At 38.6% G+C, this 26,991-nt stretch overlaps 1 protein-coding gene across 1 annotated transcript in view; it reads right to left on the reverse strand.

Annotated features, from left to right (window-relative positions):
• Window positions 1-26,991, reverse strand: part of LOC306877001 (partitioning defective 3 homolog B-like) — a 298,887-nt gene that overhangs the window by 127,572 nt on the left and 144,324 nt on the right. Inside the window, exons 13-16 of the mRNA XM_079428505.1 lie at window positions 26,292-26,462; window positions 19,445-19,577; window positions 11,449-11,542; window positions 10,908-10,999 (exon numbers count right to left, since the gene is read on the reverse strand). Coding sequence (XP_079284631.1) covers window positions 10,908-10,999; window positions 11,449-11,542; window positions 19,445-19,577; window positions 26,292-26,462 — 490 coding nt within the window. The remainder of the gene's footprint in view (window positions 1-10,907; window positions 11,000-11,448; window positions 11,543-19,444; window positions 19,578-26,291; window positions 26,463-26,991) is intronic.

Below are 26,991 nucleotides of genomic sequence, written 5' to 3' on the forward strand. Positions count from 1 at the left end.
CTCTCAAACTGGCCCCGGGCCAGCAGGCCATATTTCATGCAGAGCCCTGCACAAATCAGTCATATTGCTTCAGAAGTCTTAGTGTGCGTTATAATCCTATGGTGGTTTTTAGACACCCATGCTCACCACAGTTTGGGAAAAAGCCGTGTGATCACTGACACAAGGGTAAGTATATTTTTGGATGAAATATTCCTTTAAGATAAAACATACACTCTCCAGGCCTGCTCTATTAATCCCTCTCATGTGATTTATTTCACATGGAATAACAACAATTTCCTTAATTTGCAAAAGCATAAACACGTCTTTCATCACAACTGCTTCAGATGGCATACGTCTCACAAACTCTGCCTGAGACGCTTCGTGACTTGGCTTCATTTTCCCAGCATATTAAAAATCATAAGAGAACACAATATCTAACATTCAAATTTTCCCTAGCTTTGGCAACTGAAGGTTTTTCCATGACTTGAGAAGGAAAGTTGGAGTGTTTGTTCTGGACCAAAGGCTGCTGTGGTATTGGGGTGTGGAGGGACCTGTGGTCTCTGTATTCAGGCCAAAGCAGAAGGAGAATAGGTTTTGCCAGGGTGCTTTGCTCTTACGTTATGCTCTCCCAGCACTGCAGGCAAAAGATCTCATCTGCCTGACACAAACACACACATATAGAGTCTGATAATAGAAAGCAAGACTCGGCTATGGCGCTCAAGAGCTGAGGATTTAAAGAGAAAAAAAATCTCATGCTCCTTCTCTCCACTCTTTCATCTGCACTTCACTGCAATTAAGGAGGAAGGAGAAGGAGGAACGAAGTGGCCACTCAGAGGAAGTAGATTCGACTACCCTCATACACTCAGATGCAGACAGAGAGAGATGGGGAGAGAAACAGCATTTGAGGGAGAAAAAGAGAGCTGGTGTCTGGGGAACTGTCCAAAAACCTGCCTGTCTGGGCTTATCTCTGGCGATATGGCTTTGAATGTGTGAAAATTTACATCAGAAGCGACTGATTCGGAACTCTCTTCATAAGCATAAACTCCAAATGGCATACAAAAGTAGTGGTACTCACAAAAATCACACAAGAGATGCGACTCTCGATTGAGTAGCAAGTTGCTAAGGTAACAGTCAGATTCACTAATAAACATCAGAACACACAGAGCATTTAAGAGAACATTAGCACAATTTAAAAAGCAAAACGTTCTAAAGGCACAGTTCACACAGAACTTACTTTCAAACCAAGCAACTTTCTATTGGTTACTGCAATTTGTGTGACCAACTTGAACCCAATGCAAAAACTACATGGGAAAATCTTTCGCCCCAATGAAATATTACCACTTGTGTGGATTCCAATTGGAATGACTGGATTTCACCAGTGAAAATTCGCTGAACAACAGTAAATGTGACCACACTTTAAATTTGGCCCAAATTAGGTCTCTTCAATCATTTATTTATTATTAGGAATCATTTATTGCTCCCCATCTTTTGAAACAGACTTTATGGTGGGAATGCACTTTAAATAGCTATTTAGGTAGGCAGCATACTAGATTTTGGGAAAAAGTTAGTAAATCTATACATACACAGACCAAATACACACCAAAAAAAGACAGATAAAATACAGCAGAAGTACATTCTGCAGCAATACACTTAAGATTCACTGGAACGCATCGGGTTCAGGTTTGGTTATTGTTGGGTGTGGCGAATCAGGACCACCGTAATGGATACAGGACCATATTGGCTACCATCCTATGTGTTATTATAAAATTTTGGCGCTGAGTAAGCGCAGGGAATCAAAACTTGTGAAGAGAAAACGCTCTCCTTATTGTGTTGGACTGTGTCCCGCATCTGGTGGCTGGATGCAGATTATTGCCTTGAGCTGCTAGGCCAGAGAGAGTTATGGGAGCTCTCGGAGCCGGAGGTGTAACACAATTTTGATGGGAATTGGATTCCGAGGCTAGGAATCACGTGTGGGTGGGACCACGGCTGCCAAGAGAGGCTGGGGATCAGAAAGAGGGAGGAATATGAGGAGTGATGGAGAGAGAGAGAGAGAGAGAGCACGACGTGAGAGAAAGCAGGAAGGAGAACGGGAACCCAGCGCCGAGAAGGTTTTAGAGAGATTAAAAGCCCAGAGCGAGGGGCTCTTAAGACCATCCTGCTAATTAAATATGTCAAAGCTCATAAAGACACATTGGGGCCTTTTCCCAGAGCCAAGCTTTACCAAACCCACCTAGTCAGCAAAGCCTTCACATCTTGTCAATAAATATTAGTCTGGGCATCAGTAAAACATCCACAAAATGGATTGGTTTATTAAATGTATTACCAATCCCTTTTTTACTTCAGTCTCTGTACAGAAAAATTGCACATGCCAAAAGACAGTCAATATTCAACGCCTCACACCACAAGACAAAAGCACAGACACACACAGATGGCAAAGAACTCCACAAAAAAACTAAATCTGAAAAAGGCCACTGTGGTCCATGGTGACATATTCAACAGGCATGTAAGCCGTATTGCTGTGTTCAGTTCAACTCGGAAAGTCTGAATTTACAACCTACTACTTGGAAAAGTGTAAAATATTACTACTTGATCTCAGATGTCCAATTTGGAAGCTCAGGCCAAAATCTGACTTGACGATAAAGACATGTGCTGTATTGTACATGCACTATATTCAAGTCATTTTAAAACTTATATGCACATTCAAGCATAACAATTACTTAATTTCTTGTTAAAATAACATTTACTTGTTACTTTGAAATGCAAAACTTATTTAATCTCCAAATTATGCTTGTTCATAACTGTTGTCCCAAACCTAATAGTAACATTGATTTGCTGTAGCTCTCTTCTCCAAGCAGAGTTTTTCCAAAGACTAACCAGCAAGCTCCCTCTATTAAAATGAGTTATTTTCTTCCATTTTCCATTTTCTTCATTTCAGATTGTTTTCTTTAGCAGATTCCAAAAGGAATTAAGACTGTAAACAATGAAATTGGTACTAAAACGCAGTACATGACAATCTCCATGAATAATTGCACACCTGCAAAACAAATGTTAGCATTGCTCTTCTGCTTTGTGTCATCTTGCACACTTCAGACGATGAAACGTTTAATGGTTGAAAGCTGGAGATATCAAGTAGGAATGTCCCACATCCGACTTTGAATGGAACACAGCTTAAAACTCCTCAACAGGTCAAAGGTCACATGTGTTCTCTGTGGGAGTCCCATATGAGAGCGATGCTCTCCCAAAATATAGACTAAATGAGGATAGAGTGAGAAAGAAAGATGAGAGCGGAAAGACCCCAGGCCCCATATCATCTCACTCATTTCACTGTAACTGAACTGAGGGTCACACTATGGAGGAAGAGTGGGAGGGTGTGGAGAGGAGCACTGCGGGATGAAGGGAGTAGGCATCGGGACATAGAGAGCATCTGGTGGAAACATGTTCCATCATCTCATGGGCCACACACACGCTTGGTCCACTTACTAGGCAGCCACAAAATCTAGTGCGTTGCCTACCTAGAAAGCATTTTTGGTCGTAAGACTCACTCTTAGATAAGACTATGAGACCAAATAAATCTGCATAGAAAGGTTTCTTTGTTTTGAGAATGCCATAGTAGAGCAATACACGCATACAATGGACTAATGTGAAAAAAATAATATAAAAGATTGAGAAAACGGCATGCAAAAAAAATTTCAAACCCTATTTTATGGCGTTGTAAATAATACAAAGATCAGTGGAATTCATTTTACAAGAAAGTACCATTTCTACTTTAAAATGTCATGTTTAATTCAACATGTTACTTGCCTTACAAATGAAACTGTTCTGAAGCAAAACGCATAAACATTTTTTCAGTGTAGGCCAGAATCTAACATCCATTAAACAGTACACTAGAATAAACTACATGCTAAACCACATCTTTCACTGGTTTGCATTAGGTTTCACTATGTCAGTGAGACCTCCTGGACAAAGACTGTAATGGATTTTCTTTAAAGGAGAGGCAGAGTTTGTGGTGTTTTACCACCATCCGAACCAAGCTTCAGGCAGTACACATGGTGGAGTGAAAGAATCAAGTTGTTACGTATGAAACCCTTTGGTCTCCTCCTATGCACATCGCTCTCTCAGCTTTCCAGTCCCACATGCCCTGCATGCTCTCTACAGGGGTCTACACGGGGCCCTCAGGGGCCTATCCATCAGACACAAGCACAACGGAACAAGTCTATCAGCAGGGCACTGGAGTCAGACCGGACACAGCTGTGGGCATGAGTGTGTGAGCTCGAACTGATCCAAAGCAAGCGAGAGTGCATTCATTACCTGACTTCTGACAAAGCATACATGCTGCTTTCATCTGCCACGGAGGGAGACAGATGCACTCTGGGATTAAGTAAGGCCTCCTCACTCGGGTTACATTTTAATCGCTAGTGCTAATTAGGGTTGGGAACTGAGATATTGTTCTGAACAGTTCTATTATTACTGGAACAAAATTATTTACGACATTTATGACAATGAGACTTGAATGTCTGACAAAACAAAACTAAAAGAAACGAAATGGAAAAAAACAAAAGAAAATTTAAAACAAGCAAAAATAAATAAATACAATCTCTACTGCTACTGCTGGGGTACACCTAAGATGCAAGGGTGTAATCTCTGTATATGTGTGTGGGGGTTTATGCGTGTACATGCGTATGGGCAGCATATGCTCTTTCTGCACACCTGGAGGGAGTGAAGATTGCTTACATCAGGAGAAAAAAAGCAGTGCGCGCTCCTTTTTTCCACACGCTTGTAAACAAAGTAAAACCACACAACCACAGGGCATGCTATTCATTTCAAGAATTACCACAGGGCAGAAAGGCAGAGGGAGAGTGTCTGTTCTGTCCTGATGCTAATAACTTTTGCTCTCAAGTTCTAACCACAATCCCCATTTAAAGCCAATACAGATATCTGTGCAGTCAATCTAGCATCAGTGCTGTGATGCAGCCAGCTATAGTGCTAACATAAAACTCCACACATTCAGAACCAACATTGCATGAAAAATAAATCATAAATGAGACTCCAACACCCTAAAAATCCACCCAAATCACTAAAAGAGAAAAAAAAAAAAAAAGACATTCTGGCTTAGGAGAGCCTGTATGGTTTACATTAGCCGAATAGTTTCTGTTCCAACCCTGCTACCCCAGAAGTGACTTGTGTACGCGTCCAAATACAAATACAGGGGCAGGAAATTGGCAGAGATTTACAGTAATTATTGAGAGCTGGGCTATAGGGGTTCGGGCCCTGTGACAAATATGATATGATGTTAAATTGAGGCAAGCGATAGTGGCAGAGGCACGGGTAATCCACAGAAAAAGGATTTGAAGGGAGAGAGGCAAACGCCGGCGAGCTAGCAGCGGCCTAGCACACAGTAATAGGTTTTCATTACATTGCAATCTCTTTTAAATAATCCTATTCATTTTTCATGAGGTCAATTTTTCCCAGCAGACGAGAGATAGAAGGCTAAATACGGCTCTCAGCGGGCTGTGATCCGTCATGTGATGACAGATTGCACAAGCTTAAAAAAAAACTAGCTTAAGAACTGCTTATGCAGATACACAAACAAACAGACAAAGACAAACACAAACTTCACATGCTAGATGCGCTCAGAGATGTTGATGCATTGAGCGAAAGGAAAGGATTTACAAGAACAATAGCAAATTGTGGAAAATCAATCAGAAAGGGGTGGAGGGATAATTATTTCATAATTGTCTGTTTCAAATGTGTGAAAGCTTATTGACTCGGCAGCAAATATAAGTTGAAGATGTTGTGTGTGTTGGCTGGCACCAGCGATTCTGGCTTTGAAACAATGTGCTATTGTGTGGAAAAATTGGCTTATCCTTTGTCCTGACTACAATAATGTGCAGGGAGTTTTAGCCAGTCAGCTTACAGAAACCACTGTCACGTCCCACATAACTTGAGTTTGCACCCAAACTCAATTTATGAGTGAAATGTTTCTGTCTCTCAGCTTAATTGGCATGAAAAATGACATTGCATTACGATACATTTAGAATAAATACATAGTGAATAAAATAAGATGTCAAGTCATATTTATTTATACAGCGCTTTTTACAATACAGATGGTTTCAAAGCAGCTTCTCATTAATAAACAGGAAAGCATCAGTGTTGCTGTTATAAAATGAAACAAAAATGAAATTAATTCAGCTCTACAGAAAACAAAAGTGTGATCATTCATATCAGTTTAGTGCAATGTTGTTTCAATTCAGTTCAACTGTGAATGTTGAAAAGTTCCATTCAATTCAAGGCAAAAGTGTATTTTTCAGGTCAAGTCAGTTCAATGTTAATTCAATTCAGTTCAATTACAGTGGCAACGCTGAAAAAGGTAGTTACTAACTGGCCCATCTCTAAATCTTCATGATATTCTGATTTCTGTCATCATTTACTCACCATTCCAAATCTGAATGATTTGATTTTTTTCTGTGAAACAATGAAAGAAATAAAAAAAAAATGTCATGAGGGTGAGTAAATGACAGAATGTACATTTTTGGGTTTAAGTATCATTCATGTCCGTAGCACAAACGGTGTGGGATGAGTTACATCAAGTGTGATTCTAGACCAATGAAATTTTAGTGGATGGAGTACCGAGCATAACAGCAGAAATAGAAACCAAAATGTACTGCCTTAGCAAATACCACTTATTTTCACTGAAGGTGAAAATAAAGATGGTCTGTTGTCTAACCAAAGTGTATAAAATGAGCAAAACATGCATTATGATTGAGGTCTGAACAACATTCATGTCCTGCTAATGACACACACACAACAAACCAATTGTACGTTGCACAATGTCCATCTCTTATAAACAATTATTTCCTGTTTTTCAATTCAACTCATTCCTAAAACAGAATGTAGATAATGGTGGTTTTCCCCCATTACAAATCTAATTCTGATTTCACGGAGAGGGGTAAAACAATACAAAATAGGTCAATGAATAATTATTCTCCAGAAAAGACACACACTCATCGAACAAATGTATTCCTACTCTGCCGGTGAGAACAAAAGCTCAGGAGAATAACACACTTTGGCCTTGGACCTCCACACGAAGATGAAAGACGAGTATTTAGGACAGTTTCTGATCAAAAGAAGCCAGGAATAAAGGACTCTGAGTGCAAGTATTCATCTTGAAGTGCAATCGTACGAGCACATGGGGATGAAGCATTTTCTCTGGAGAGGCTGGTATTAGGTTTATGCGAGAAACAATTATGCTAGTACCTATTTTACACAGTTAGCCGCAGCGTTATTCAGAATGAGCTTTTTCTTTGTGTTTTTTTTGTCTTGAATGATCAAATATATTAGCATTTAAGTAACGACGTAGGGAATCAGTGACGATTCCCTGATTCGATTCAAATTCAAAAGTTCTTGATCAAATTTTAAGTTATAACTAATTGCAGCAATATTTTAGCCATTTGAACTGATGTTCTACAGTGGTCTGTCACGACACATTAGACAGGACCACAAAACTGTATTTATTGTTTGAATTTCTTACAAAATGACAAAATTGGAAAGCTGAGACTTTGTAACCTGCTCTGTCTTGTCTATCGGCGTGTTGTCAATTTCCTCTTTGCGTCGCGATGTATTCGGGGGGGGGGTGTGGGTTGCGAAGGGTCAATTGGAACCTATGGTTTCAGAGGAGAGTCAAGATGAAGTCAGAGAGATAAAAAAATAGCTCTACATCCATTATGCTCCTTCATTAAGTCATAGAGACTAGCTAAAACGGTTGTTTTGAATGAGGAAAGTCTTTTGCCATGTGTCTATTTGTTGAAAAACACACACTCTTACTCTATCACGATAATGAAAGCCAATCAATTGTTGGCATAGTCGACTGCCGCCACCGAAACATTACTTTGCGAGAACCAAATATGGAAAACTAATGAAGTGTAATTGAAATTCTGCTGCATCCAGCGTTTTAAGAGAGTGAAATATTTCTCATTCAGTGTGTTATGGAAAAAAGCTGAGCTAATAGGGTCATCCTTAGCTAATGTGTGGAAATGTGCTGCACTGTTCAATTCTCATGGTGAGCGTTCAATTTTTAGAGCCGTTGCACCCATCACGCCTGCACAGAAAATGACTTGCAAAAGCAGCCATCTCATTTCTGTTTTAGTGATCCCTCCATTCCTCAGAGGCAGTCATCCAGTGGACCCTCTTCCTCGCTCACAACATCTCTCTCTTCTCATCTGCACCTCCAGCACCTCTATAATCTCCTCTCTCACTCTCATTACTCCTTTTCTTTCCTGTCTCCGTCCTCAGGGAGGAAAGGTGGGAGAAGTCTGTCATCGTTCTCCCCTGCGGCTCTCTGCGAAAAATCTCCTTGCTAAGACACAAACCGATGGACTCCCTTAAACTGCTCTGTGGAGCGCTGCAGAGGCCCGTCTGAGTATTTGCTGCAGGTATGGGTATCATAAAGCTAGTCTCTCATCTGTTTAGCCTTTATTGTAGGCAGCGCTGTGAGAAGAATAAAGGATAGGACATGATCAGAGAATTATATAAGACGTTTGAACAGACGTTATGGTCACCCACAAGAGCACATACTGTATCCAAAGTATGCAACTTGATTACATGTGCACACATTTGTTAAATCATAAAAAATGAGTATAAATAAGTCAAATGATCAGTGATGATTCTTATTACATTCTCAGTGCTGTAGTTCACTTTTTTTATATATATATATATATATATATATATATATATATATTTTTATACTTGAATATACATTGCTGTTAAAAAGTTTGGGATCTGTAAGATTTTATTGTTTTAATTGAGTCATTAAGGCTGTATTTAATCAAAAATATAGTCACTATAGCATTCATATCAGAAGAAATATATCTTCCTTCTCTTTTTTTCCCCAATTAATTTGCTCTTGATGGGTTTCGTGAAAGTCATCCAGCCGCTCAGCTATTCCAACACAGTTATTGAATTTTCAATAGATGATGTAAATCGGTACGATTTACTTTATAACCCCATCAACAGTAAAAAAACAACACTGGTGTACTTCCTGCACTCTGCATTAACAGAGTTACTAGCCTGCCAACCGGCCAGGAAAACAAATGGTCACTAAAGCATTCATATCAGCGCATACACAATAATCAAAACAAAGCCATTACAGTAGCCGTAAACCTAAATCTAGCGTACAGGTTTATATCCTCACAGCTATTCATGCCTCTGACGGGATCCAGAGAGAAGGCTGGTGGCATAATTCACTTGAGTTTTTTCCTTTTAATGTGCCTACACCCAGGTGAATATGAGCGTACACCAAAAAATTTCAATTAAAAAAAATATTCAAACTTTCTATTATTCATGAACTAAAGGGGGCTCTCTTTATTGGTTATGCATTATTAATATCCTAGCGCTTGTATCAAAGACGATCCAATTTCATATCCAGCACTTGGAACCAAATTACAGTGGGTTTTTATTCATGGTTGAATTGGACCACGGGGCTCGCTCAGGCTGGCCATTGTGCCGCCCACCTTAGCTACAGTCGCCACGGTCACCAGAGAGCAGCCCCCATCCGCCCTCATCATATTGAGCTCTTCAATACTTTCACTATTGTTTTTTTAAAAAGCCATCATGTGACACAGAATTGGTCTGTAGCCGTGGCTGATGCATCAGATATAGAGCGCCGATGATTAGATTTTCAAGGTAATGTTGGAACACGAGAGATTAATTGTGTTACAGTGAGGAGGAGCATTGATTCATCCCCCAGCATGCACTTAGACCAGTCAGCCCACATTTCACATTGAAGAGACTGCTAGAACATGGATGGTTTCCACTCCTCTAAATATGATATATTCTAAATATATACTGTGTGTGTGTGTATATGATATCCACTCACAGGTGCATTATGGAATTAGATTTGTGTCAAAAATATAGAATGAAAGTAATATATACACCACTGTTCAAAAGTTTGGGGTCAGTAAGATTTTTATATTTTTTACATCAAAAATACATAAACATTAGTACTGTAAAATATTTTTACAATTTACGATATGTTTACAATTTGAACATATTTAGGGGCCAAGCACCGCAGGTAGACAGGATAATTGCTTTTATTACTCATTGTTGCATTTGGTCTGATGCTCCATGCCATGCTTAGCTCCTCATTTTGCAGCTATATTTAAAAATGTAATTTATTCCTGTGATAATTATTTAATTATTATTTATAATAATAATTTATTCAAAGCAGAATTTTCAGCAGCCATTACTTTAGACTAAAGTGTCACATGATCCTTCAGAAATCATTTTTATGTGATGATTTAGTGCTTAAAAACATTTCTTAATACTATTAATTTTGAAAATTGAAAATTTTAAAAGCTTCTTAATATTTTTGTGGAAATGCGATGCATTTTTTTTTACCCCAGAATTATTTGATGCAAAGAAAGTTCAAAATAACAGCATTGATTCAAAAGATTAATTTTCTGTGACATTATCAATTCATTTGCTGTCACTTTTGATAAATTTAATGCATCTAAAGTATTAGAAAAAAAAAAAAAAAAAAAAAAGTACAGGCCCCAAACTTTTGAATGGTACTGTGTATAACAGCAAATCTCTTCATTTATTTTGTTATCATTTCCAGGTTAACAGGGGTGGTGATGGCGCAGTGGATAAGACACATGCCTTTGGTGTGAGAGACCCGGGTTCGAATCCACTGTAAGACACCAATGTGTCCCTGAGCAAGACACTTAACCCCTAGTTGCTCCAGAGGCGTGCGACCTCTGACATGTATAGCAATTGTAAGTCGCTTTGGATAAAAGCGTCAGCTAAATGAATAAATGTAAAATGTAAACTCTGGATGTCTTTATTCTCTGTAAAGCTACTTCTCCATTTCCATTGATTGGACAACACAGAGAGAAAGCAGACAGCAAAATCACACAATAATGTGAATAACTTACCCAGATCCATGCTCTTCGATGACTTCACATGATTCTGCTCCATATGACCCTGCTGACCTCCGTCAGTCAAAGAAGCGTCAGCTGAACTCAGACTGGACACACACACAAACAGGGCAAGCATGCGTTTCTTTATTATTTTTATTAAACCGTTTTAAGTCAATAAACAACATATAGGATTGCACGACTACTACAGAAAAGTAGCCAACTAGTCAGTGGGTCAGTGTTGAACTGATGATGTACTCATGTTCCACTTGCTCATTGACACTTTATTATGTTCAGGATGGTTTAAAAGATTTCTGCCTTGTAAACATTACAAACTCAGATCATCTAAAGCCATATATTTGGAATTTACAACAAAACTAATGTCAGATAATTTAGCTACACTGGGTTACAGTTTGTGGTCAGAGGAACTGTCCTGATTTTGCCAAGTACAGACAAATACTCAAGTCATGTGACCAACTGGTGTCAAAAATAATCAACTAGCCGGTGCAACCCCTACATGGAAAAAGAGACATGTTTGGCCAAGGCAAATCCATGTTACCTCTGCTGGAGCGTCAGGCTGCCCTGTCTATAAGGATTAGCAGCGAAGCCTTCATCATCCCCCTCTTCCATGTGACCGTATCCCCCATTTGAAACTGTGAGAGAACGGGCAAACCGCAGAGAGAGAAAAGCAATCATTAGAGCTCTGAGGAAATATTATGCAGGCTCATTTAAGAGGGGTCTGCTGGGGTCAGGCCAGCGGTGGAGAAGGGTGACAGTTTGGCTCGAGCACTGAGACAGACAGACAGAGACCATTATCAGCTCCAGCACACTGCAATATCCTCTCACCTTTAATGATCTTTCACTCCTATGATAATGGGACTGGGGCCTCATATTGACTTGATTTTTCCCCCTCTAAGCTTGTAAGAGTGTGTATGTGTATGCGTCTGACAGAGACTTTGTCGCTATAACTAAACATGTTATTAACACTATTATTGGCATAATTAGTCTGTTATTTCCTAATTTGTAATGTTTATTGTAACTCAATTTATTACTTGTTTGTTATTTCTCTGAGACACAGTGTAGACCACAAAAAATGATGTCTTTGTTTTATATGTATACATTACTGTTCATAACATTCAATATATTTTAAAATGTAATTTTTTCCTGCGATGCAATGCTGAAATTTCAGCAGTCATTACTTCAGTCTTCAGTATCACACGATCCTTCAGAAATCATTTGCATCTCAAGAAAAAAATTACTTTTGTCTACTTAATGCTTTTGTGGGAACAGTGACTTTTTTTCCAAGATGAACAGAAAACTTTCATCACATTATAAATGTCACACTTTAATGAGTCCTTACTGAATAAAAATATGAATTTAATACTTTAAAGCTGCAGTCCGTAACTTTGAGTTAAAAATTACTTAAAAAAAGTACTTAACCAGAATGTAATAACCATAATGTTTTCTAATTACATCACATCTGTAAACATAAAGAAGTTGTCCCAGCTAGTAGGCTATCACATGTGAGGATCCTTTAGGTGGCAGATCGTTTAGCCTTTTCTCACAGCAGCTAGAATAATTAAATGTATCATTTTGATGGCGGATTGTAATCCAGAAAGGATTATGTGTTTATGAAACATGTGAATGAAATTAAATTATATTCCAGTTTTAAATATGTTTCTGATTACAGATAGCCTGGGATTACACGAGATTTGCATTTTAAAGACAACAAGTTCGAAGTGAGCATAGTTTGCTTTTAAAAATAATTTATTAATATGAAATTTGAATGGTATGACAATTAGATTAGACTGTACAGAAATTGAAATCTACACGCTAATAAACTACACTGTCACACAATGCTGATGTTGTTAACATTAATAATTTGAGAATAAAGTATAACAATAATAATAATTTGCACTGTTTGATGTGATATGAGCTAACCGATCTTTAGATGTAAATCACCATTGGTAGCGCAATTTATGGTAATGTTTTTTTCTTCAGTTGGTCAGAACAAATGTGGAAGACTTGTTACTTGTTCAGATGGCAATATACGGTGACAATTCGTATTTGGGTCATATATTCCAAGACGTAGGCTAGAATCTGTGATTCCTGAGTACAGGATCCACACTGGTGCGGTGACTGACAGCTACACATTCACCTCAAAACATTAGATCCATCCGCGCTGGAGCCATGCCGGAGTACAACCACACGCAAGCATGATAATTCCGCACAGAGCTGCAATTCCAGGTTTTCAAACATAGGTAGCGACAGAGGTAAAACTTACGGATTGCAGCTTCAATTAATTAATTAATTTTGAACAGTAGTGTAAATAAAAAAAGTGCTGCCTAAAAATATTTTATAAAAAAATAAATATACACAGCCCTATTTTCTCAGTATGTACAGTAGGTAAGTTTATTTCATGCCAATAAAGGATATTAAACTGAAAATATATGTGAATAATATGAAGTCTGAGTTATAGAGTGATTCTTACATATACATATACATATACATATATACATATATATATATACATATATATACGTTTGTGTGTCTTAGCAGGTTAAAAAGGATGAAACCAACAGCCCACCAGAATGTGTAGTGAGACGACGAATGAAACAGGAAGTGCAGTTAGCAGGATGATGCAGTGACTGTGTACTCGGTTCATGTCTCATTTGCCTAAAGAGACTACACACTACTTTTGCCTGGCTCTCGCTAGTCAACACATAAACCTTAAACCACCTGCTGCAGAAACAAAGCCACAATGATCTGTTTCTGTGTGTGTGTGTGTATAACTCAAGAGCAGTTTATGAGCATTTACTCAGAATTTTCCTTTATTATTTACGTTTTCAACTACTGTATCTGAAACCCCACATGACAAAGACCTCATTAATGTCTGTTAGGCCTAATAGTGCAGAACCAAAACAAAGGCTGGAGGTCTTGGTCTAAAGGCCAATAATGTACAATTGAAAACAAATCCCTCAGATTCCCAGACACTTAGCGAATGCTTTTTACAAACAATCTACAGAATGAACAGACGCTCACAAACAGATCCAGATATAGACTGAACCCTTGTAATCATTTCCTAAACCATTTCCTTTAGCAGAGTCAACAACATATGATAGCTGCCACAGTAGTTGTTGGTTTTTAAAAAAAAAAATTATAAATCTGAAATAATAAATGATTCTAAAATAGCAAACACAAACAAAACGCTGTTACAGTATACATTGTCTGTGAAGTAAATGTGAAATATTAATAATTTAATTAATCACTAATGAATTTTGGCGGAAAAAAATCAATTTGCAACTGACGATTCAAACGCGAGTTTTGAGCTGTGTAGAGTAGGGCTTGTTGTTTGTCGTTTTTCCGATCACAAATGCAGACATGCACGATATGCAACGCAATGCATAAAAACACAGTACAAGTCATTATAAGCAGTAATTATGTCCCCACTGGATGCAACAAATGCCTTGTTTATAATAGGTTTCATTTTTTTTTGTCTCATTGCACCGGGACAAGGCATCACATTGTGGTGAGGGACATAACATTTCCGTCAAGCGCTTGAAGTATTCGGCCAATCACAACGCACTGGATAGCTGGCCAATCAGAGCACGCCTCGCTTCTCAGAACGATGAGCTTTGTAAAAACCGATGTTTCAGAAAGGCGGGGCACAGAGGAGCAACAATTGTTTTTTGAACCTTAAACTGCATAAACACATTGCATTACACCAAATAGCAACGTCTTATGACCCCTTTAATGAAATTATACTCTAAAAGTGAAACTAAAACTGCCCAAAGACGACAACAATGTCTTAACGAGTGAGTCATTCATTCAACCGATTTGTTTAAATGTGATTTTCTTTATGAATGGGACAATAAATTATTGGTATTCACATGAAATACTGCTGTGCGTCACTCGAAGATGCACAACAGTTCTGCTGTGGCTTTTTTGGAATTATTTTCATTTGTAAAATTAATTAAAACAGACAATATTGTGTCTAAAATATAACTATATTAATTTATTGTTTATTAAACTATTGTGTAAACTCAATATCACATTTGCAGTCGTGCACATATTAGGGAAAAGAGCACTCTAGCTTGTGTGAAATTACTCTCTAGCATGGCTTGGTTTTGGTGAACTTTAGAGAGAGAAAAAAGAAAAAGTTCAATAAAATACAAAACCATAAGATTTTTAGCTTCTTCCTGTGGGTTGCTGGGATATGGATAGCACGTTGTTCTCTGTCTTCTTGATGAAGTGTCTGTGTTTTGGAGGAGTGGAGCTGGATCTCGGGCCTGACAATCACATAGATCAGTGCACCCCACCCAGCAGAACTTCTTCATTACTCATCAGACTGCACTGGGATGACTGCTTATTAGTATTATATATCTCATCTGTTTGTGTGCTGCACAACTGCCATAATACATCAAGCGCACAGACGCATACATGCACGCTCGCACACACATGTGAACACACACACACACTTGAGAGATGAACTGATGTTGGAGTGAATGAAAAAATGGATGTGTGGTGCATACAAGCGCACATACACACATTTGCAGCCGCACACTCACGATTATTTATCTGCTAAAGTGTGGCGTAGTCGAAATGAAGTTGTTCCTTCTGAAGATGATGGATCAATGGCTCTTCCAGCTAAAACAGGGTTATTAATCCTAAACGGTGTGTGCTACCAGACCTCTCGCCTGCACTAGCAAAACCCCTCCTTATGTAAAACATTAACTGAAATAAAAGCCATGTTTCTCTCCAAGAGGGCTGGGTATGAATCTATTACCACAGACACTGGACAGAGACAATATTTTACATCTGTGTACAATATTCATAATGACAGTGAGAGAAAAGAGGGGAGGCTTGGCTGCAAGAGTATTGCTATGAGAACATGAGGCATTTCCTGTAATGAAAATATTGTATTACACACAAAAAAAAAAACACTATATATTGTAAAAAAAAAAAAAAAAAAACTCAATTTAAACTCCACAGAGCTCAAAGTTCAAGGTGTTACAGGGCAGAGAAAAACTTGTCCCACACCAGAGATGGACAGAGTTCAGAAACAGTAATATTCATACCATCCCACACTTCCGCCCTCTCCTCAGATCCCGGCCCACTGTTATCCAAGGCTATAATTACTCCAAAGGAGCACCACTTCAAGAGCAAACAATACACATACATCTGTAAATGAAAGCTAATGATTTCGTACATCTCAAACAACTACCAATAAATTACTTCCCTCAGCCCAAATGGCTATGCCATGCTAAAAAATTCAGCACTCTCTTGATGAGGGCATTATGCATTTTAAATTGTTTGCTACGCTATGTTACGAGCGGACCGCATTACTGTTGTGCCTTTAGAAACACACAATCACAACACAAGGGGAGGGCTTGGTTTCCTTTTTCTGCCTTTTTTGCTGTCATACTTTCTTTGCTTATGAGACAACCGTACCTAGAACCATGTCCAGTCAGAGAGAGAAAAGGAGGAATACTTTTGAGCTGCATATATTTATGAGTGCGAGAGCATCGGTCTATCAAGGAAATAAACAACGGGGAGAAGCATGAGGTGTCAGGGACGGGAGATATGAAGCTGATGCGGCTGATATTGGACTATTTGTATTATTTCTTAGCATCGTGCACTCTGGGAATCCTAATGACTACAGTGTGTGCGAAACGGGGAAAGCTTCAGACGCGTGAAGCAGGCAGCTCCATTTTAAGCCCCTCTCTCGATCTGCCTGTCTCTGGTTGTGTTGAAATCCTGGAGGAGGAGTGTTACTCTTTCATGTTCGGTTAAAGGGATGGTCCACACGACAGGCTATGCACACAGGCATTTCACATGAAAAGAATTGCAAATGTGCTCCAATTCTCAGACGAGTTAAACTTCCAGTTTCTAATACAGCTGTGATAAAACAGTCTTTCTATGCATGAAAGAGAGAAAAAGAGAGACAAAGAAAGATAGCACATGTATGACAAGCACACTGCATCGATAGTGACAGACATTCATGTACGTGGACAGAAAACTGTTACAAAACCAAGTTAGCAGTGTTTAAAAGGTCTCAATATAGTATATTGGTCTCCATGAGGCAGACAAATCCATGCGGAATAAAACTGATCTATCATTTATCTCAGGGATGCACTGATAAGACATTGGTAAGCTGATCATTATTTTCATGATTTATAATTTATCGGTTTGATAACCGATAAATTAACAATATTACAATTCTATTTTACTCTGTATAAACAGATTTTTTTTTTAACTATTAAGCCTCATAACATTACAATGTACAGTATGAAAAATAGACATTCTTAAGATTTGCTAAGGATTACATTTAACAGCCTTATTAAATTATGCCTTTATTAAATTTAATACAAATGTAAAATAGTGAAACTGTACTTTTACTGTATTTTTTTCTTTTGAGCAGTCTTGCTGAGCATAAGATAATTCTCTCAGCAAGATTGCATTTATTTGATCAAAGAAAAAAGGTATAATAAAAAGGTAAAACTTTTAACAGTTTCAAATAAATGTTTTCTATTTTAATTTATTTAAAATTACATTTATAACCGTGATGGCAATGCGGAATTTAATTTTCAGCAGCCAGTCTTCAATGTCGCATGATCCAATCGCATTGTGAGAACAAACAATAGGACCTAATGATCATGTTAATGTGGTTGAGCCAGAAAAAAAAAAAAAAAAAGAGGTTTTTTGGGGATAACCAAAATTGTTGTAATTCTGCAACAGTGGGTCTTACAGTATGCTGATTTGCTGCTCAAGAAATATTTCTTATTATCAATTAGGGCTGGGCGACATGGACAAAAAAAATTATCACAATAATTGTTTTCATATCAGTCGATATCGATAATTATCGCGATAAATATAAAATCTTTATTTTTCCAAGTTTAAAGCCAGATTTTTGCTCCAAAGTGAAAGTTGTAGAAACAAGATCATTAATTTTCCTTAACAAAATAAATATCTAAATAGAAAAATGTTTTTCTTAGTTTCTGCATGTTCTAATTAGTGATAGTGTTTCAAATCAAGAAACAGGTTTGGGTTGCCTGATAATATTAATAATAATAATAATAAATAATATCACTTGTTTTGTCTCTTAGAAATGCACATTTGATAGTAGCTTGAGTTAGGATGCAGAGGTAAAGTTGTGTTCATTATCAACATCAGTAACATCTGTAAAAATTGTAGCAAGTGTTTTTTAAGCATTGGTCTCCCACAGTAGCATACATTTAAATCATGATAAACAATTAAAACCACAGATAGCACCTCAATACCATGGTAAAAATATAACTATATGGTCTTTAGGTAGCCTATTTGTATGAAAAACAGTAGTCTAAAAACATTCAGTATAAATGCACATGCTATAGATTAATCACAAATACCTACTATAATTATATACCATTACTCCTGTAATAAAATTCAGTGTGAATATCCCACATTTCTGCCACAATACTATGGTGCGGTGAGTGTTACTACAGTAAATCCATGGTAAATGATGGCAATGTGTAGACTGAAAAGCCTTCTGACTGTCTCGCTGCACACAATGGGTCTCCTGTTTGGCTTTAGACTACCACAGAGTCATTTGTGTTCTTCGCTGAATTCAAGCGCTTCACACTGGATCTCACAGCGCCGTTTAATGCTCGCGTGACTGAGTAAACGCATCTGATTCTGCTATAGTGAGCTCGCGCTGCGCGGCAGTTTGAACTTTGATCCGAGCGGATCAATGGTGTGTGTGTCGCGTTTCAAATGATTCGCGATGTTTCGTTCCGCTTTTGGCGCATAAACATTATATCAAACATTTATCGAACTCTTCATATCGTTTTATCAAGGAAAATTATATCGCGATAATTATCGTTATCGAATTATCGCCCAGCCCTATTATCAATGCTATAAACAGTTGTGTTGCTTAATATTTCTGTTTTTTGAATATTTTAAAATTTTCTGGATTCTTTGATGGATGAAGTTATAAAAACAACATCCATTTGAAATTGAAATCTTTTGTAACATTATAAATATCTTTAAGGTCATTGCACACAGAGTCCAAAATGTTTGCACGTTAAAAAATGAATAGGACCTCACGGTGTGTCAATCACATATAAGGTCCTTGCACACGGAGTACAAAATTTTCATATGCGTTTTTTCGGTTTTTTCGCATTCATCATCCTTTCCGATCAAAATGCTTGTTAGTTTTTAACCTGCGAAAAATTCGGATGAAAATTGCGGACTCAGTGTACAATGACCTTTACTATTTCTATTGATCAATTTTATGCCTTTGTCTACTCATACATTATATGGTTTGTTTTTCATTCTACAAAAGTAACTTTGTGTTTAGACGTCAAATGTACTATTTGGTTTGTTTCTAATGCCTCTAAATCAAAATGAGGAGTCAAACGTTATCAGTCTAGCTGATTTAAAGGCAATCTACAAGCAAATGCGCCACAGACGACAGAAATATATTAGCACTAGATATCTGTGTGGCCTTCTCCTTGAACGTCTCATTGCACCACGGACCGACTGTGAGATAAAGACACAGCGAGCCCATCACTCACCGGCACATCGCTCGTAGATGCTGTTCATCACCATGGGGGTCTGAGTGCTGCCATCTGATTGGCCGAGGTGCCCCGCCTGCCCCACGCAGCTATCAAAGGATCGATTGAGAATTCGCCGTGCTTCCTGGAACTCCTGCGAGAGAAAATGAGAGAAGCTGTGTCACTGTATCGATTCCGTTTGTGAATTATGGAAACAGAAGAGGCAAATCTGAGCGCCGGGATAGGTAAAGACTTTCAAATAGCAGGCGGATCGTTAAGCCGGCTTCAGCATTCATCACAAAACAAATACCACATTGAGACTCGGGTTTTGGAGGAAAGAAGAGAACGAGAGATGAAAACAGTGCAAGAATCTTCTCCTGGAAGTGCTCTTAATTCATCTGATTAGACTAGATGTCAGTGGCATGAAGGATTTAAGCCACTCGCACAGATGTTACAGATTTTCTATCTCTTTTCCCCAGAGAGAAAGACAGAATGGTAATTCATTTCATTATCTTGCCCCCAGGCCTGAAGCGCCACTATGAAATATGTTAATTCGATTGGCAGATTTCAAGTGCTGGAGTGAGGCAGGGTGCAGCGCTTCAGATGGGTCTTCTAATGGCCTGTTCGGATATTGCACATGCTGCAGGCATTCGGTTAACTGTGGATCATTAGGAAAGTAAACCGCTCGCATAAAGTATTGTAAATCAAGGTGTGTGTGTGTGTGTGTGTGTGTGTGTGTGTTATTTTTTGAGGCCCTGAGTGTCTGAAGGTCTGAAAACAGCAATTATGGAGAGGGCCAAGAAGTCGTGTCTCCACTGTTCAGCATTATGTTTAAACATTCATGTTTTAATGTTAATATTTGCCTGAGGTGACCGGGCAGTATGTAGCAGACTAAAGGCTGGAATACACTGGATTGAAAAAAAATATCATCAAAACAGATTTTAAGATACTAGGCATCATACACTTATTGACATTATAAATGGTAAGAGAATAACCGAGCATCGTACACTAAATGACTGAGGATCAACCGCTACCAGAGCTTCAAGTAGTGTCAAGCACAAACTCATGCTCTGCTATGAGATGAATGACAAAAAAAAAAAAAAAAAAAAAAAAAGTAATTTCTTCCTCCAAATATTAAATAGTATTAAAAAAAAAAAACAGAAATAGAATAGTACGTCCAAATTCATAGTATTTCATAAAAAGTAGCCGGATATCATACTGCTTCAGTGCAGAGATTCTCAAGTGCACATTTGATGGAGACTTCTATCCCATGAAGCCATGGCAGAGAATTTGTGAATGGCAGTAAAAATGACACAACTGACGCTGGTAGGTCATGTGACAGTGCAAACATGGTGGATGTAGGACATCTGAATTTCATTCATACTACCCATATTCAAAACATATAGAACTTTTAGTACTTTTTGCCAGTTGTAAAGTAAGTTTCAAACCAAATGTAGTACGTACTAGACAGTTTGTGATTTTGAACAAAGAAAATTTCTAAAAATATGAAACATGTTTGATGTCTTCCAACTGAGTCTATGAGACTAAAGAAATTGGCTATCATACACTGTGATTTTCTGTGAAATCTGTCAACAATTAGCAGAGACTCTAAAGATATATGCCTTGAGTAAATCAAGGCAAATATCTGTACAAAAGTCCTGGAGTGGAGTTAAGCCTTACAGTAGCAGAAACACTGTTCAATTGAAAGGCAGAGCGAGAGATGGTGGAAAATGGTTATGTATAACTAAATTGGGAATGGTTTTGGTGCAAGAAGGCTCGGCTAACATCTTAAGTGGACTTTGGGGAAAAACAAAAAGCTACAGAAATGCATAATATGGTCCTTTTAATGGCAGTAAGAGCAGGCCTATGGAGGGGTGGCCTGTGGGGAACAGAACGCAGGCTGCTTGGAGAGGAAACAGTGACTGGGACTAAATGAGATTACAGGAGGGGATCAATGAGGATTCCCCAGCCAACTTTTCCATTTCCCTTATAATATTTATCAGAATAAAAAAGGAGGACATAGAGCTTGCAATTTTGAGAGGATGAGATTCTGAAAACGCAGCTGAATCAATAAAAATTAACAGGAAATGTTGGCGGTGGGAAGAGGGAGTGTAAAAAGTGTAGTGTAGAGTGTTTTAGGAGGTTCACGCAGTGGATGGAGGGATGGAAACGTTGCTGAACTGCAGTTTAACCAGGAGCACAAAGGTTCTGGTAGCTTGGCTATTCACTTCCTCCCTCATCTAGACGACACCACAGCCCTTATGTGAAGGCCAGAAAACACCTAGCTGGGACAACTGTCAATGTGTGGTGAATATTTTGCAATTTCATCTGAGGCTTTAAATATTTGAAAAGTTGGGTGGATTCTGACTAGCTGTTAGTTTTTTCATCAACTGGTATGAGTGTTTTTCATCAAGTGATTCCAACGATATCACCGTTACGAACCAGCTCAATTTAGACAACATTCTGTCTGTATTTATGGTCCCGCTATAGGCTTTTGTGATGAGGTCAACAAGGTTTTCAGCATTTCAGATTGAGAATTACACAAAGACACTGGCCAGAGGACAAAAGGTATGCCGTTTCCCACAGCCTCTCTCTCCATGCGTCCTCCATCCTCAGACACTGCTCTTTCTGACTGTTAGCCTCATCTACACCTCTCTGCTTGAATTCTCATCCAAAAAAATCTCCTCAGACTCCACTTACATCTTAATAAGCATCACAAAGCGTACAGTTCAACCTGCTGTTAAAGACAAAAGTGGCCTGGCAGGTCTGTACGACTGCATGCGGCACCAGAGCAAACCTTCCAGCACTCCTCTGGCACAAGAGGAGGAGGAAACAGTCTCCAGGGCACAGATCATGTGGGCTCTCCACGGGCTACTTTTCATTATTAATGCCCACGCTGTAATGAGATTATGACAGCGCTGTTTAGATGGCTGTCTGAAAGAAACGGTGAGAAGGATTGATTAGATCAGACTCTGCTATAATAGTGTTTAGTCTGAAGAGAGAAGCGAGATGGCACTGCCATGGTACATCTCCATAAAAACATTATTACCAGTAACAGTATATACCATGGTACCAAGGAGGGGAGATATGGCTCTCTCTCTCTCTATATATATATATATATATATATATATATATATATATATATATATATATATATATATATATATATATATATATATATATATATATATATATATATCTATATCAGAATCTAAACTCTCTCTCTCGCTCTATACACACACACACACACACACACACAGTGTGTATGTATATATTTGAAAGGAATAAATATTAATTATTAAATAAATATTACAAATCAATGTATGCATTCATACATAGACTCAATACACACCAACATAAAAATATATTGACATGCATTTGTTTCTAATTTCAAATCATTTCTTTTCAGCAGAAAGACTGAACTGATTCACAGACATGCAAATGCACTTGCCAACTCAACGAAACTGAAGCTTGAACTAAAGATGCTATTAAAATGTCTGTTAACATTCTCAATAAGGGGAAGTGGTGTGTGGCCAAGTATGGTGACCCATACTCGGGATTTGTGCTCTGCATTTAACCCATCCAAGTGTATACACAGTAGTGAACATACACCCGGAGCAGTGAGGGATCAACACTCATGAGGGATCGCAAAAACTATTTAATGGCCAAATAAAAAGCCAATTAAAATCATTGCTATTTTCACCATGCCACTCATTTTTCACAATCGTCTAGAATATAGGGTGAATATACAATACATCGCCCAACACTACCTGCTACGATGTCCAAAAAAGCTTTTAGGTACTTTTTGTTTTTTGAAAAGAAAGCCAAAAAAACGGTTCCAAGAGCTTTCAAACCAGACAAAATCTGTTTTTTATCTCCTTTGCTTTGCTCCTCCTCTCTTCCTCTTCAACAGTTTGTCTCCTTTTTCATGGATTTTTTGAGAATTAGCCAAACCTGGACTGGGATTGAGAGTATGTGTGTGAAGTCAGTCTTTGATGTCTAAGAAAGTGCCCATAATTAGCAAAGTTAGGTCAGGAGACATGGACACACAGCAGATTCAAGCAAGAACACATCAGCATGTGTTTTCCCAGAAGCTCACTGAGACTCTGGAGAACAGACTCCCAAAAAAAGTAAGTCTGCAAAGCATTAAAACTGTCTCCGGGCCTGAAGATAACTTTTTAGACTTTATTTATTAGAGCTAGAAAGAATCGGAACGCTACAATAGATTGAAATGCATTAAGTACAAACCGCATAATATAAAGAAATAAAAGCGTCAAGAATACATTCTCTTAGTGCCTTGTGGGTGTAGAAACTAATCTCCCATTTATTACAGGATAAAGCTCTTATTTGTGGTACTAAAAGCATGCTGAGCAATATTTCTCCGTTAGTTTCACCTCAGGACCGAACTTTCATTCTCCTGCATCTGGCTTGCATGATGTATTGATCTGAACCCAGTGACAAGCTCTGCTCCCATACAAAGTCGCAATCTGTCCCCCATCCATTCATGCTTTTCTCCTTTCATCCATCCACCAACTAGCATCTCATCCCACCTCTACACACGAGGGTCAATGGCATCCCATCGGCCCTGACTCCATTTTGCACCCCATTGGCAGCCATGACGGGGGCATTCACAGCCCATAAAGCATAATGAACATGAATCTTTATTTTATGAGAACAATAACACCCTGGCCTGGCCGTGGCCGCCCCTCCCAGCCTGTCAGTCCTCACAAAGAGCCCTCAGTATCCATCAATCCATGCGGCCAGAGGGGCAGCTCTATTGTGTAGCCTAATTACACACCACTTTAGAGCAGTTGGAGGCCTTGGGGTGGAGTGTGTCAGCACGTGTGTGCGCGCATGTGTGAGATATAGAGGGAATCCTGGGGTGAGCATATGGCCGGTCTCGAAGGTGCAGGGGAGGAGAAAAGGCTAAAACATCCCGCTGGAGGCGAATTCCACCAGCACAGAGGAAATGATGGAGAAAGTTAAAGGATGTGGAGTACTAATGGCAATTACCAGCTATTCTGACCAGTTTTTATGGCATTGCAAGAATCTGTCTGCACTCGGTCTTAAACCGACAAACGCTCGTCAAGTAGAAGTCATAAAAACAGAATCATGCATGATTTTGGTCTAGACTGGCGTACCACAATTGTTCAAATTACTGGAACTACTTTATAGTGATATTTGCATGGGAGTATCAATGTGCAAGTGAGTTGAAGTTACAGAGATTTCAACTTTATTGTGGATCTGCAGCCCTGCAAGAACTTCTGATGCTAGTAGGTATGTACATGTTGGAGATTAAGAGCTGGATAAAGAACAGGAACCAGTCCAAAATGAACAAGCACAACCAGATCCATCACTTAACTCAATTCACAAATATAAAATGTACCACATGGCTATGAAAACTCATAGAACAAAGAGCCAGAGCATTGAACTCAGCTAAAAAGTCAGTGATTATGTTTGACATTCAACACGTCTGACTCTCAGATTGTCCTGACCATATAAAAGCTTACAGTAGAAGCTTGAATACTGTTTGTATGAATAAATAACCAAAATGAAAGCCAATTTTTCTATGAATAGCATATTGTATATAACAGCAGCAATTACTGTGACTGTGGGAAACATTACTGATAAACGCTTGTTGGACATTGGAGATTACCATACACCAACCTAAGAATCATTTTCCCTGATATGTGTTTAGCAATCATGTCAGGTGTGTTAACTATAAAAATGTCATATTTGTGAATGAATAACTCTTTTGATTGAACTGGTCAAACGGGTTTGTAAAAATGTCTGAAATTCTTTGATTCAGGCACTGAATTGTCTGCACCAATATCTCACAATGAAATAGTGGGTTCTCATAACTAAATGGTACAGACAGAAAACTAAAAGAGCACTGGATGAGGTGGATATTTACACACAATCCATTGTAGAAACATTTGTAAGCCATAAAGCAGCTCTTGTGTCGGTAGCTTGTGAATGAACAGCACACCCTGTACTGCACATGAAGACTTTATACCAAAAAACAGTATCAAAATATTGGGAAACTTTGTTATGAGAGGCCTGGACTCTTGAGCACAATTGGCTAAATTAACCCAGATAGGCCTTAAATACTTGATTTAAAATACCCCACATGAAAAATCATAACACATACACAGCGTACATTATCGTAACACTGCACGATGTGACACAAATCATTCACTGCTGTTGCATTTACTTTTACAGAGCCGAATTCACTCTCAAAATGTGGTTATAAGTCCTGAAAATCGGTTGTTTGGTTAAAGAATGCAGTTGTCACTCTCGTTCATAACAAAAATGTATTTCCCACTAAATCAAAACTGACAAATGCATTCAGCTGCTGTGTAAACAGTCAAGGAGAATATCAGGCATCCTGGTGGAAAAAATATGACTGTGCATATGCTGAACACCTGTGAGCTAAAAAAAGACTGAAAGTTCATGTTGTGTTATGGTTAACCGGTTCAACCAGATCCCCACCAGCTTGGCTAAGAGTCAAACTCAGCCGTTGTTCCGCAGAGTTTAGCTCAAATCAACTCCAACACACCTCCCTGGAAGTTTCTAGCACTCCTAAAAACTTTGATTAACTGGATCAAATATGTTTAATTAGGGTTGGAGCTAAACTCTGCAGGACACTCTCGAGTGGCCCTCCAGGATCTGAGTTTGACACCCCTGCTCTACAAGGTCAGTCTTGCCCCCAACTACTGGGAATCAATCAACACCCGATCAACCACCTAAACCAGCACGGACCTGATAGGAACATACAAAACCAGTAAACATCAAAGCTGCTTTTAGGCAGGAAGAAGAAAGAAGAGTGCTAGGACAAAATGAACGTGATCTAGAGGCAAGTACATACTTGGGTAGGTGGTGCTAGAGCACGAAGTACAACCAACTGGATCATTCCTCTCAGGTTCCCCTCCATGGACATGGATCTCCGCAAGGTCTCCATGGCCTCATGGTTGGACTTCCCCAAAAGGGTCTCACCATTAACAGCAATCAGCTGGTCATTGACACGTAGACGCCCATCCTAAACAAAAATGACATAATCAGAATCTCTATTTAGTGTCACAAGTCCATTACCAATGGTTTGAGTTGATTTCTTTCAGCGACTTCCATGTTGGTGAATCAAATGGGCAATCCAGCCCAAAGCTCCAAAGGATAGTTCACCCAAAACTGTCTCACCCTCATGTTTTTCTAAACCTGTAAGACATTCTTCCTTCTGCGGAACACCAAAAGAGATATTTTGAGAAATGCTGCAATGTGTTGACAGTATAATGAAAGTCAATGGATTCCAATGTAGGGTAACACTTTAGTATAGGGACGAAGTCTCACTATTAACTAGTCGCTTATTAGCATGCAAATTATTACCATATTGTCTGGTTATTAGTACTTATAAAGCACATACTCTGAATAACCATATTCTACATTCCTAATCTTACTGTCACGGTGCACACACGAGGACGTAAACTCAAATAATAGTCTTTACTGAAGACATCAGGACAAGACAAGGCAAGGCTTACAGACAGGAAACACCAGGGGTAACGAGTAGACCAGAC

Source organism: Barbus barbus, assembly GCF_936440315.1.
Source record: "Barbus barbus genome assembly, chromosome: 11".
Lineage (NCBI taxonomy): Eukaryota > Metazoa > Chordata > Actinopteri > Cypriniformes > Cyprinidae > Barbus > Barbus barbus.